Raw genomic sequence first — 14,447 nt, forward strand, 5'->3', positions numbered from 1 at the left:
CGTCTGAGTATCCGCTGGTTAACAATAGCGGCGGCTCATCTAAGTTTTTGAAGATGGATCGCTTCACTTGGTGCTCGTCTTCAAATCTGTCAATTTTCCCCGGAGAGACTTTTGTCCATGAGCAGTCAGGAGTCAGAATATACGATGGAGATAATAAGGCTAGTTTCTAAGCTATGCTTGTTTTAAGACGTTCAGATTATGAGATATTTGTCGAGCTGCACTTTATGCATCGAGTGATTGGTTACATTTCACTTTATTTTCATCTTTCTACAGACAACGTTTGATAATGGAACTGTAAAACTGACATCCCATCGAGTTATCTGGGATGACACACAACAACAGGTAAGCACATGAAAATTATCTTAGTTCTTTTCTGGGTGTTTCTAAGTTATTTAGTAACTAAAGTTAATTAAGTTATACTATTTAATAATTAAGTAATAAAGTACTTATGTTATTGTTCGGTGTGTTAGAATCGTGCCATATCTATCCCATTATCCCTGGTCAGTAGAACAGAGGAACAAGGCTCTGGTTTTATGAGCAGGTAATGTACTATACCACTATCACCACATCCTCATCACTGTCATCTCCATCAATATGACCATAAACATTTCCCCTTCATTATCATAAAAAGCAATCTTCATAACAAAAAAAAAATACAACATGGATAAAACCAAGCAGTTGCAATCAAGTTTTCAATTGAATTTTTAATTCTCCCTTAGGGCACACCATGCTTAAGCAGAGCTTTCTTTAACAAGCAGCATCAATAAGTAAATTGTTATGAAAAGCCACATATAACTGTAAAAATAATCATTTCACTTTTACTATAGATTGTTTAGTAGACCATGTCCCATATGTAAAATCTTCTAGCTCTTTTGAGTAAAAGTTGTTATGGCTAAAGCCCTTTCTTTGTCTGATTATATGTAAGCATTTAGATTCTGATAATAAACACAATGTCATTGTTTTCTAGTGCAAAGGTGACAATTCATCTACACCCCATGCCCCCAGGTAAAGAGCCAGGTCCAAGTGTGTCAAGTCCTTACTCCTATATCCGATTCTCATTCAAACAAGGGGGGCATTCAGAGGTGAGCTCAAATTCATGGTAGCTATACTATTTGTCTATGGTTTGGGTCAATTTAGTTAGTCAGCGGCGTGGGCCAAAAGGGACTTTCAAGGCATTTTCTCCTGTATATTAGACAAAGTCCTTATACATTTACTGTATGTTTGGCTGGTAAAAAGGAAGGGGGCGGGCCCCCTAGGCCACCCCTCTGGCTAACCTCCTGTTAGTCATGGCCATAGCAGGGAATGAGTAACAGGGGATACATCCCCCCTCCCTCCAACATTGGTGACTGAGTATGTCCAGAAAACACCTTCCATTTTAGAATTTGTCTGGGCCATCATCACAAGGTTATAGGTGCATAGCAATGATTTGCTACTGCTTTGCACCCACCCTTTTACCAAATGACTGTCTCCCCCTTTTCAATTTTTATTTAGCAAAAGATAGTGAAGTTACCTAATCGACCAGTAGTGAAACTAGTAAAATCTGGCTACTCTATGATTACCTCTAGCATTTCTAAATCAATGCATAGTAAGAAGAACATTGAGGAATAGGATAAAACCATTTACTTTTGTCTATTCAGCTATTCAGCAGGCTTGTGGAACAATTGGGCAAGAAAGCTTGGCAGACTCTTCCCTCTGCTTCCACAAGCACCACAAAATCAGGGGTGAGATTCCTAATGTATGGTGACTACAGCAATTACAACACTTAGCACAACATAGCACAAACTATAGCAAGAAAACAATGTTAATCATTCCAATGACCATCAAGTAATTTTAAACACAACAGCAACTATAGCCAATACAACAACAGTGACTAATTAAAGACAACAGCAGTTACTATAGTAAAGACAATAAAATGCAATTGTAGCAAGACAATAAAAACAGCTGAAGAAAGACATCAAAAGCTGTCACAAGCTGGCTGTCTAGCTAGATTAGCTTTTTAGTTATTTCTAGACAGCCAGTACCCGATTTGTATTAAAGTATTTAGTTTTGTATTGTAATTTCATCTTGTGGTACAAATAAATATATTGTATTGTAAAAGACTACAACTCAGCAACTAAAAAAAACAATTATACAGCAATTGCAACAACAGCAAAAAATAGTATTGACAATAAAACAAATGTAGCTAGACAACAACAGCAACTATAGTATAAAAATAAAGCAACTGTAGCAAGACAACAATAGCAACTAGCAAAGACACAACTTCAGCAGTTACAAATCTAAAGATCTAAAAAATGAAACAGCAGATCTGTAATAAACTATATTTTTGTTTATATGTGACTGAGAGAGAGCAAGCTTCATAAATAATAAAAGAAGTACTCTTTCAGCAATCACCATACACTAGTTGAAACTGCAGCAAGAATTTAAAAAATACTTTTGGCACAAAAATACAATGTTGTTTCATAACATAAACAGGATAAGGTATAGAAAACATTAATTTTTAAATTTGTTTACCTCATAGTTGAGATCACGCGGTGTTGGAGGTATTGTTGGTATTGAGAGAAAACTAGAACAACAGAGCAAGCAAACAGATGACAATATCAATAAGGTTTGAGATTCTAACCAAATTTTAACAATCCTGCACAATTATATAAGCTCAGCTTTATCTTCCTTTAAATAGGCTTTCAAAGACCTGGACGCCCTAATGGAGAAGGTAATGTAAAAAATGGTGTATTTTATTTTGTACTGTACATAAATGAACCTAAGTAATAAACACCATAAACACGTTAAATAAAAGGACAGAGTTCAACAGTTTTAACTCTTCAATGTCAGGCTAAAGAAATGGTGGAAATTGCAGACAAAGTTGCTTCTAAACTTGAAGAGAAAAAAGGTTCAATCACTGAAGATGAGGTACAAATAATGAGACTGCTCATAGAAATAACAATAATCATCTGCTTGCAAACGTTGTGCATGTAAACTGTTGTGCAATCAAGGGCAATGACCTCAGGTTTGGGTGGTGGTACTTGTAGGAGGTAGGGTGGAGTGTAAGACAACTAAGATAGATCACTTACCAAGATAGATGGGTCAAAACAATCTGAAAATTTTATTAACATTTATTTTTTTATTTTTGGAGGTGGTTTAATAGTTTCCCCCTTGTGCATACTTAGAAGCGTTATATGTTACAAAATACTTTTAGGTTAAAACCTTGTATTGATTCCTCTAAACGAAAGCCCATTTTTTTATTTCCAGACGGTGATGTTCAAATCATACTTGCTTAGCATGGGAATTGACAACCCAGTCACTAGGTAACATGAGTATAGCTTTTTTTCTTCTTTTACTGTAAACTCCTCTGCTTATCATACCTCAATATATTTAGAGATACAGTTGGTACAGGGGCTAACTACCACAATGAGCTTGCCAAAGAACTTGGGAAATTCTTAGATGCCATTATCAAGGTAAGTACTTGCGCCAAAATTTATTGCAACAAGCATTGAATAAACTGTACAGATGATAGGACAGAAGACACCTCTGTGTTAAAGATTATGTTAGAGGCCTTTCTCCTACTAAGTAAAGACACTGGACTATTGTGCAGAATACATATTTCTTCACAGTACATCATAGTACATTTTTTTCACGAAAATGGATCTTAACTATGACTGTTTGTTTTCTAATTTAGGATGAAGGAGGTATGATGGCTCTAAGCGATGTGTATTGTCGATTTAACAGAGCCAGAGGCATGGAGGTAGGAATATACAACAAAACAATACTGTAATAATTGTGGATTTTTTACAAATTAAAAAGTACATTTGCTTTAACTCACATATTTACAGGCTGCATAGCACCCCACAGATCCACTGACAGGCCAGGCCATGCACCAGACAGTTTAAAGTCATTGGTTATAGCCCTCTGACCAAGGTTTTCACAGCCTCCCCTTAAAAACCATCCTGCCCTCAAGTTCATGGTTTCTGATGGAGGAAATTGACCTTGAACCAAGCATATGATAATACCATTGAACCATTAGCTAAACTATGCAAGCATCAACATGTCCAGAGTAACTGCAACTCCAATCACTCTTCTTTTGTTGTTGTTGTTGTTGTTGTCTTATAGCTTGTATCACCTGAAGACCTGGTGAATGCTTCACAACAATTTGAGAAACTTAGAATACCGCTGAGGTGAATTTGAGCCCTATTTCTCTTACATTGGTAGAGGCTTGTTACTTACCTTTTTTTTGTCCATTGTCAGGCTGCGTCGGTTTGACAGTGGTGTCCTTGTTGTGCAGTCAATCTCCCATAGCGACGAGGAAGTCGTCATCAGCACCAAAAAAGCTGTAAGTGCTGTTGTATGTAGCGTGATGGTAACCTTTCTTTGATTTAATGTCCTTTTGAGTGTAGACTATTATATTGAGGACACAGAAAACAGGCCATGCTGAACAACTTTGACCAATCAGATTCGGCTTGAACACCGTAAACATTTTGAAAAAAAAAACAGTTCAGCCAATAAGAAACGGGGGTTGTTTATTTGATCTTGTACGTATAGTGGATCGTGGGAAGGAACGTTAAGCGTTTTTCATTGGCTAAACTTTTTTCCCAAAATGTTTACGGTGTTCAAGCCGAATCTGATTGGTCAAAGTTGTTCAGCATGGCCCGCTTTCTCTGTCCTCGCTGTAAGGCTGAACGTTATTGATTCCCGAGGAATAGTGGAAAGAAATGGCAACCAAATGTTTACATTTAGACTTGGTTTTGACACTTTTCTTTTAATAACCATCCCATATGGAAATAGGCCATTCCAGCTATAAGCTTGTGCACATTACTGTACATTAGAAACCTACCCCAACTACCAGAATGCGGCACATGTCTCTTTAAGCTTCCACCAAACAAAATGTGTGCTGCATGACAGTAGTAGTTGAGGTAGGTTTCCATGTCAAGTGTGTGTGCAGTCTTATAGCTGCAGAAACTATGATGATCCATAAAAAAATATATCTAATGAATTTGGGGCAAATAAGGAAGATGTGTGGATGTCTATTTTTGTGTGTATTAATACTTATGCTGTTTGAGCGTAGCCTAAACATTCCATTCAATTAACGCATTACCCGATCCTGCTGATCAAAGCTTGTTCACAACTATTGTCTACATTCCGTGAATGTACTAACAGCTCGATGACAAGGGCTCCTTGACCGCGGAAGAGCTGGCGCATTTTGCTGAAGTGTCTGTCATGCTTGCCAAGGAGAGGTACGTCATATCATAGTATATTGTAGATGTACAGTGTAACCTCAATATAACGAACATCTATTAAGCGGACACCCTCCTTATAACATACACAAAAGTCGGATTTTAAATTATTAAGTGCAACTCTTTAAATAGGACCTGCATATGAGGACACATTCAATGATAATAAAAGAAAACTTGTTTGTTTGACTCGTGCTATCAGTACCGACATGCAACTCAAACAAAGGAAGCCCAATCATGAAAAGGGCTAGAAAAACCTTTTCCTATGCTTTCTTTAACTGATTGAGATGGCCCACCTTACTGCGCTTTTGAGAACTCTTGCCAACAGTTTCTTTAACCCATTCTTATTTCCGGCAATCAAGTTTTGAATTTGTAACGGAACACATTTTGGATTGGTCAAATGTTTTGGTGAGATTGCGCGATTGTTATCCGAGCAAGTGTGTCCGAATGAAAACAGTTTAAGGCTTTAGATGGACGGAATCTGTATTATATTTTGCGCTTGGAATTCACGAGTGTGAGGTTTCAGGTTTTACTCAAAATCGCTTTCTCCCATTAGGTTAGTTGTCACTGAAAAAGCCGGCAAAGCGTGTAGAGACGACAGTGTGGAGGGCTTGCGCTTTTATCCGAACCTCTTCGCAGAACGAGAAGCTTAAGTGGGAAGATTCGTTCGCTGCTTGGAGATCCTGTGGTCTTTCAGTGTCCTTCCAAAGAAGCACGGGTTAACCAAAATGAATCGTAGAAGATAGTGAAATTAATTGTGAAAGAAAAATCTACGAGCTTTGTGGCCGCCAACAATGTTGGAAGCAGTCATGTTTGGAGTTAATAAGATTCTAGTATAATCAGAGCCGTTCCTCTAGCATATGTGCAAGTCGAATCTGCTCATACTTACAGATCTAGTGTATGGACATATATGAGGGAGCTATGGGCCTCTCTCATCCAGAAGAATGAGGGTTCGCCAACGCCTGTTCCGCTCAATTTCTAATCAAGGCGCTGGTGTTCATGAAGGGCCAACAATACCACGACAAGTTCTTTTATAATGAACCTTAATTTTATGAGAAGAAACATTGTAGAAATCCCCAAAAAGGAATGGGAAACACACGAATAGTATCAGAGGAATCGAGTAAGAAGCGTCAGTCAGTGACACATAAATAAGAGTCCGATTGTTCGCCAGCTGATTCTTCCCCCCGATTTCCTTAGGAAAGTACCCCGACAACAGTCCCTCTCTTTCAGGGTATGGCGCTTATCTAGAATTACACAATGTCATTTTTTTGTGAAATTTGTATCTATTTTCAATAATCAGTGTTGGTTTGAGAAAAATACAAACTACATAGGTTTCCCTACAGGTCTGTTTCGTGGTTGCCCACTCATCAGGGGATTTAATGAGAATATTCCTACCATCGTATATATACTATTAACATTGAAATTTACATAATAATAGACTGATAGTTTTAGCTAAGGCGGTAAGAGGAACAATAGCGAGTTACATTAAATATGCGGGGCGAAAACTAACAGTGCGGAACGTGTGAAAAATTGATAGCGCGAAAATTTAATGGTGACGGGATTAACAGTTCTAATTGTTTCGTAGCAGGGCTTTGTTTCTGTGGCGGCACGAGGACACGAGTTCATTGCGTTTATTTAGAGTTGATAGTTTGGGTTGGCAAATGATCGTCAGCTTTTCCTTGAGGCAGAGGTTGCAACGCTTAGTGGTACTGTTGTAGGCGGAGTGGGAAGAAAGAATGCGCCATGAAATAAAGTACTCAATCATGCTGTCCTTGAGAGTCCAGACGTGTTTGCTGAGTTCGGTGGAGTTTCTGTGTTTGGCGTGTCGGAATGATGCGGTGTGGTTTCTGTACCTGGTCTTGAAGCTGTTTTCAGTGAGCCCGACGTATGTTTCCGAGGTGTTGTTGTCTTTTCGAGTTACGGTAGCTTGGTAGATAACAGATGTCTGTAGGCAGTTTCCGTCTAGAGGGCAGGTGTCTTTCTGTCGGCAGTTGCATGTCTTGTTGTTGGTAGTGGTAGGGGCGGAGCTGGCGGTCTCGGTAGCCGACGATGCGGTGATGATGCGCTTGTTGTGGTTGTCGATGATCTGTTTGGTGTTGTTCATGCAGCTGTAACTGATTTTGATGGTGTTTCTGTTGAAGATTTTACGGAGGTGGTTGTCTTTCGGGAAGTGTTTGTCTATCAGGGTGAGGAATCTGTGGCCGATGTTGGTGCTGGTGTTCTTGCTGAAGGGCGGGTTGTACCATAGGATGTTGTTGCGTTTGCGGGTTTTACGGTTGGTTACGGTGTTGGGTTCGTAGCGTAGCGTGTAGTTGTATCCGCTATCGTCGAGTGCTTTCTGGTAAGGTGGCGCGGTCTGGTCAAAGGAGGCTTGGTCTGAAGATAGGGCTTGTTTGTTTGCCAAACAAGTTGTCAATTTCCTAGACGTCACCCTCGACCCAAAACGTAATGCACACCAGCCTTATACAAAGCCGAACTCCTCGCTACAATATGTCCACCGTGAGAGCAACCACCCGCCCTCCATCACCAAGAACATCCCTGCTGGTATCAACAGACGCCTATCTGCCCTATCTTCAGACCAAGCCTCCTTTGACCAGACCGCGCCACCTTACCAGAAAGCACTCGACGATAGCGGATACAATTAACGCTACGCTACGAACCCAACACCGTAACCAACCGTAAAACCCGCAAACGCAACAACATCCTATGGTACAACCCGCCCTTCAGCAAGAACACCAGCACCAACATCGGCCACAGATTCCTCACCCTGATAGACAAACACTTCCCGAAAGACAACCACCTCCGTAAAATCTTCAACAGAAACACCATCAAAATCAGTTACAGCTGCATGAACAACACCAAACAGATCATCGACAACCACAACAAGCGCATCATCACCGCATCGTCGGCTACCGAGACCGCCAGCTCCGCCCCTACCACTACCAACAACAAGACATGCAACTGCCGACAGAAAGACACCTGCCCTCTAGACGGAAACTGCCTACAGACATCTGTTATCTACCAAGCTACCGTAACTCGAAAAGACAACAACACCTCGGAAACATACGTCGGGCTCACTGAAAACAGCTTCAAGACCAGGTACAGAAACCACACCGCATCATTCCGACACGCCAAACACAGAAACTCCACCGAACTCAGCAAACACGTCTGGACTCTCAAGGACAGCATGATTGAGTACTTTATTTCATGGCGCATTCTTTCTTCCCACTCCGCCTACAACAGTACCACTAAGCGTTGCAACCTCTGCCTCAAGGAAAAGCTGACGATCATCTGCCAACCCAAACTATCAACTCTAAATAAACACAATGAACTCGTGTCCTCGTGCCGCCACAGAAACAAAGCCCTGCTACGAAACAATTAGAACTGTTAATCCCGTCACCATTAAATTTTCGCGCTATCAATTTTTCACACGTTCCGCACTGTTAGTTTTCGCCCCGCATATTTAATGTAACTCGCTATTGTTCCTCTTACCGCCTTAGCTAAAACTATCAGTCTATTATTATGTAAATTTCAATGTTAATAGTATATATACGATGGTAGGAATATTCTCATTAAATCCCCTGATGAGTGGGCAACCACGAAACAGACCTGTAGGGAAACCTATGTAGTTTGTATTTTTCTCAAACCAACACTATACACCGCTCTACTTTCGAGTATTGAGCACTTTCTATGAAAGCCTTCAACCATCATTTTATTTTCAATAATCATGTATAGTAAACTTGACAATTCAAAAACGAGTAGCGAATACTCAAAAGATGCAAATAACTACACCATTTTTGGGTCCATCGAGTTCCTTGCTTGTTGTCGAGCAAAACACAGAAAAAGTACTTTGTTTCTCCGATGATCTTTTTTATTTATATACGACGATAATTCTTCCGATGATGACTTGTTATAACTTTCCAATTCGACTTTCGATTCGACTATTCAACTATATTAAAAAAAACTCACGACGATACTAACGCTTCTCCTTTTATACTCTTCTGTTTACTAAATATAGCTAATTACCTAATATTCTAGAATTAACCTAACGCTATTTTTGGAATTTTCTCTTCACTTATGAACTTTCCTGAACTTATGTGATTTTACTAACGCTCACGCGAGCAAGATCTAGTAACTACTAAATGGCTTTTCATTTGTATTTGTCACGCTACATTCTAGAACACTCTAGAACTAATCTCTGTATCAAATAAACAATATCGCGTGACTGCGAACTTTCACGAAATATCTACAAAATATGTCTTATTTACAAAGACTTATCCGACTATTCTAGAACTAACAATCTAGACCCTACTTTTTACAATACTAGAACTTACTAGAATTTCATATCTACAAACACACTTATAAATAATATATTCTAAGGTCCATTTACTTAGTCCTTCATAATATTGCTCACACAATGGGAGTGATATAATGCGAAAAAAGATTTGGAGATTCTTCTATGAGAAAATACCAATTTAGTTTGCTTGGGGGAGGGGAGGGGGTAATTGCCCTCCATCCGTCCACCACTAGCTAGATCAAGTAAATAAAGCATGCTAGAAAAAAATCACTGAGACCAATACTATTGCAGTTTAAGATAATTTTGCATTAATCAATCGCTTTCATTTATGACATTAAAATATTTGTTGACAAATTTGTCTTTATCACAATTATTTGGCGCAAACGACAGTTAACCCTGTAGTGCATGGTAACGATAAGTCGCTCTGAATCAGGCTTGAATTAAAAGTCCGAAACTTTTGTGTATTTTGCGACTCTGTTTTGGTTTTACTTAATCATCTTCAATCGCCAAAACGATTAATTAATCCATAAAACTAACTACACAATCGCTGTCTGATCCGCTGTTTGAAAAGAGGGGGAAAAAAGAGCATGCTCTCGACTACAGCCATAAAGTTCCATCCTGAGGCCGATTTGCTGGTTCCAAGCCTTCACCACGAGGGCCACGTATCTAGCCTGCACTCCATGCGCGCCCGCGATCACGTGAGTCACTACAGTCTCCTGATCAGAATTGCCAGTTAATTCCTTGGGGAAAGGAAATACAAATTCTCTTAGTTTCAAACTTGTCAACTGTGTGTCAGGTTATTTTTATTCAGAATCACCTTGACAGATTTGGGAAGAAAGACAATAAGGATGATGCGTATTACTTCTGATTAACATGAACTTTAAATTCAACCGGCCACTGTAGCGCGTCGTACTTCAAAAACAAATTATCTTTTTTTATCAAAGTGGCAATCCATCAGTTTACTTCCGTCGGACCGGCGAATACCTTAACCGATAAAAGACATCCGCTCTCTAAATTATCAGTCACAAGTTCAAAGAAACTGCTTTTTACAATTTTGAAATATTCGCGTTTTCCGTTTAAGATCATCGAAAATTGTTACGTTATTGACCGGACTAAACTGGTGGCATAGCCGCTTTGAACTATTCGACTGGGAAAGCATCACGATCATTTACCTGGGTATAGACCCACTTGTTGCCGTCTGTACTATACTGACACTGGTAACGTGTCACCCAGAGATGTTTGCCCAATGGATTTTGGGGAATACCCTGAGTAGCCACTTTCCTGACAACAAACACTTTCTCCAAATCCACTTTGAAAAATTCACCGACTTGCGAGGCGGCTGGCCGCCAACAACCCCAGGTGACACGGTGGACGAACTTGTTATTCAAACGGGCCCAGACGGGACTCCAATCAGCAGACATAAAGGAGGACGCTGTTAACTGCCTGTCTTCGATCGTTCCATCCTCCATACCTAGAGCAGACTCGCAGAGCACTATGGGAAGGAAAGATTGTTAAGCTTGTACCGCATACCTGTCAACTCTCCCGCATCAGGCGGGAGTCTCAAGATTTTCTACCCGCTCTCCCGCGTTGAGCACCAAATCTCCCGCTTTTTAGCGATTTTTATCGCTTCCGAAAAATTATTTTATAGAAAATCATCATTTTGCCTATTCTCTATTAAAATATTTGAAGCAATAATTCCCTTGCGTAGCGCAATTTATTTAACACCTTTGTGAGATCTATCAGTGGATTTGTTTGCAGGTTAAACCCACCCCTTCCCCAAAAAAATTAATATACCCCACCCCTCCCCCAGGTATGGTACCGACACTGCTGAAAATCGCAGAACTAGTTCTCAGACTTTCTACAGAGCACAATTGCCCCCTTCCGACTAAATTCCTCCCTTTTCCGACTACGATACTCTTACAGACTACCCCTTTTAGACAAATCGCCCCCACTAAGATCCCTCTTCAAAGTTAAATCCTTATATTACTTAAATAATACAAAATTTTCCCTTCAGGTTAGTTCTTCCAACATGCACGCACCCCTGAGTCAATAATCCTCCACACTCCCTTTTAGACTGAAATAAAGTTCAGCAAGCATGTAGAACTCCTAAAATATCCTAAAACCTTCAGCTATTCACACGAATTCCCAGCTCACCACATTTGATGTTTTCCTCATCCTCGATGAGGCACTCTGAGCCCGTGCTGCAAAATTTATTGCTGCAACTACGCAGCGGCTTGACGACAGCGAAGTATGTGCCTGGCTCTGGTTTGATGTGCTGTGGATGCGAGAGGTGCGACGCATTGTTCAGTTTGCACTCAGAACTGGAAAAATAAATATTGATTAATTTGAAACCTAGAAAGGGACGGTACGGTGAGATATTTGTCGACTGTGTGAGCTTGACCCAAAACAAATCCTAACCGAACTCGCCATGTATGTACTAACTTCCACCAGCTATATACTGGTGCGGAAGACACAACAGAGCTGAGCTCCACACCAAGTCCCCACTTGTGTGTATTGCTAGTAAGCACTGTCACTGAGGGTGGTCACTGCCAGAGGGTTTGCGTCCCATGGTTCTTTGACGTCCCTCCGGTTCAGGTTAGTGTAGTGCAGCTTGAAGAGACGGGACCTCCGTTTTATTGTCCTTATCCGAGAAGACTGGAAACACGAGGGAATAACGTCAGTTCACTTGTGACACAAATTCGAATCAAGGCAGAAAAAAATTCAAAGTTTGAGCAAGGATTCGAACCTGGGCCACAGCGATGAGAGGCCGACGCGCTAACACACTAGGCCACCCGTGCTTCCGCTGTCTCGCAGATCACGGCACGTACAGTTTCACTCACAGATCACGGCACGTGCATTCTCACTCACAGGTCACGGCACGTGCATTCTCACTCACAGATCACGGCACGTACAGTCTCACTCACAGATCACGGCACGTACAGTCTCACTTACAGATCACGGCACGTACAGTCTCACTCACAGATCACGGCACGTACAGTCTCACTCACAGATCACGGCACGTACAGTCTCACTTACAGATCACGGCACGTACAGTCTCACTCACAGATCACGGCACGTGCATTCTTACTCACAGATCACGGCACGTACAGTCTCACTCACAGATCACGGCATGTACAGTCTCACTCACGGATCACGACACGTACAGTCTCACTCACAGATCACGGCACGTACAGTCTCACTCACAGATCACGGCACGTACAGTTTCACTCACAGATCACGGCACGTACAGTCTCACTCACAGATCACGGCATGTACATTCTCACTCACAGATCACGGCACGTACAGTCTCACTCACAGATCACGGCACGTGCATTCTCACTCACAGATCACGAGACGTTTGTAAATAAATATTCTCATTGAGTGCTACTCACTGTGACTCTTTAAAGGTGACGGCCAAACATTCGCTGTCACTCTCACAGGCATTTCGACATGCAGCTAGTGTCGCCATGGAAACGGTTCTGATCACGTGGACCTCTAGGCTTCTATTTGGTATTCCACCTTTGATTGGACAGGATTGGGCTTTGGCACGTTGCCATAGTAACACAAAAATAGTCAAAATGAGGAGATTTGTAGGCATTTCCTCATTAACCTAAAAATAAATGTAAAGAGTTTAAATGTTAAGACCCGGATCATACGTGATAGCCATCTTTTTAAAGTTTGCGTGACATTGGCCCGAAAATAAGTTGAGATTTTCATAACACCAATGTAGATGTGTCATGGTGTTTGAAACCTTAAAACTATATTTTCGTTCAAACTCTGACAGAGGCCAACGGCAAAACTAGGGCCCGTTTAGGAATTTAGCGGTGGGGGTGAACGAAATGCAACTTTACAAGCAGTAGATTCTTGTTTGGCTTAATATACACTAGCCTAGGGCCTATTAGCACTAGGCAAAAGTTTGTTTGTTTTGACAAAAATTAGCTTGAAACATGTGCGAATGCGCTTGTTCGACCAGGACAATTTTTGTGCAGCCGAACAATCTTCAAAGGCGCCGCTGTATTGCTCTGGAGCTCGCCAGAACTAGGCCAAACGTCAAATCTGTCAGGTTTTTTAATTAACACCCAGCTTGACTTGGGCAGAAGTTGTTGTTCATGATATTCATAAAATGAATTTACTACCAAGGCGATGAGTTGTGCAAAAATATTCCAAGGAAGCATTGTGATCAAACGTAAACAAATTCTGCAACTCGGCTTTTTCGCGTGAGAAATCCGGGTCTAATTTTGAATGACGTTTGGGTGGCGTTCGGCTTTTTGTTTGACCTCTAGTGCGAATGCGATTTACAAGCCAATCGATCGGCCAGGACAAAATTTGGCTTGCTGTTTGTCCCGGCCAGACAAACTTTGTCCTCCTAGTGCTATTAGACCCTTAGTATCTGAGACATAACTAGTGTCGGGAAAAAGAGAGTTCTATCAATATGCACTAGTCATTTGAAACCCCCACCTCCATGGTCCCGGGAAAGTGTGGGGTTAACGTGGGGGCTTAGAGCACTTTTGAAGGAGAATCTGTCCCCATCCCAACAACGACCGAAGTCCACTTTCGGTTTTCAATAGACGTGCTATTTGTAAACAAAACTATCAAGCATAAGCTAGATCACTCTGGTATGTAGCCAAATCCGACAATAAACCTCCCCTGGAGACTCTGCAAAGTTATAAAAAAATCTCTTTTTGTAATTTCGATGGTGGTCAGATTTTTTTCAGGAACTCCCTCCCCCTCCCCTCCCCCCTAAAAAAATTAGGTCCACTTTTTCGGATTTAGCACCCCTCCAAGAAAAGTCCTGGGTTTGGGCCTGCATCTTCTTGCTTGATTGTGGTAAAGTTTTCAAACAAAATATCTTTGTCATGTTGAATAATATCGCTTTGGTCTTGAGATGGGTCCCTCATTATTAGGGTTCTAAGGGTAAACGGGGAAGG

At 41.0% G+C, this 14,447-nt stretch overlaps 1 protein-coding gene and 1 long non-coding RNA gene across 2 annotated transcripts; one reads left to right on the top strand and one right to left on the bottom strand.

Annotated features, from left to right (window-relative positions):
• The first annotated feature begins 4 nt into the window (after nt 1-4).
• LOC5519283 (vacuolar protein-sorting-associated protein 36) lies at nt 5-6,382 on the top strand. Its single transcript, XM_032364092.2, has 15 exons — nt 5-158; nt 274-342; nt 471-541; nt 968-1,082; nt 1,638-1,721; nt 2,519-2,605; nt 2,678-2,710; nt 2,830-2,907; nt 3,247-3,302; nt 3,374-3,452; nt 3,674-3,739; nt 4,105-4,169; nt 4,240-4,324; nt 5,149-5,225; nt 5,779-6,382. The coding sequence occupies exons 1-15, from the start codon at nt 54-56 to the stop codon at nt 5,873-5,875; spliced, it is 1,167 nt and encodes a 388-aa protein (XP_032219983.2). The 5' UTR covers nt 5-53; the 3' UTR covers nt 5,876-6,382.
• A 2,693-nt stretch (nt 6,383-9,075) lies between these two features.
• Nucleotides 9,076-10,974, bottom strand: LOC116603104. The gene is made up of 2 exons (XR_004290482.2): nt 10,692-10,974; nt 9,076-10,259 (listed from the first exon to the last, which is right to left on the bottom strand). It is a non-coding gene; the product is annotated as an uncharacterized LOC116603104 (long non-coding RNA).
• Between the last annotated feature and the right edge of the window lie 3,473 nt (nt 10,975-14,447).

This window comes from Nematostella vectensis, chromosome 10 (assembly GCF_932526225.1).
Source record: "Nematostella vectensis chromosome 10, jaNemVect1.1, whole genome shotgun sequence".
Taxonomy (NCBI): Eukaryota; Metazoa; Cnidaria; class Anthozoa; order Actiniaria; family Edwardsiidae; genus Nematostella; species Nematostella vectensis.

What these genes read in the sequence shown, in the direction of transcription:
- LOC5519283 (XM_032364092.2), top strand. Translation starts at nt 54, where the DNA reads ATGGATCGCTTCACTTGGTGCTCGTCTTCAAATCTGTCAATTTTCCCC. An exon ending in AACAAGGGGGGCATTCAGAG is followed by an intron (nt 1,083 to 1,637) that starts GTGAGCTCAAAT and finishes TTGTCTATTCAG; the next exon opens with CTATTCAGCAGGCTTGTGGA. An exon ending in TCTTAGATGCCATTATCAAG is followed by an intron (nt 3,453 to 3,673) that starts GTAAGTACTTGC and finishes TTTCTAATTTAG; the next exon opens with GATGAAGGAGGTATGATGGC.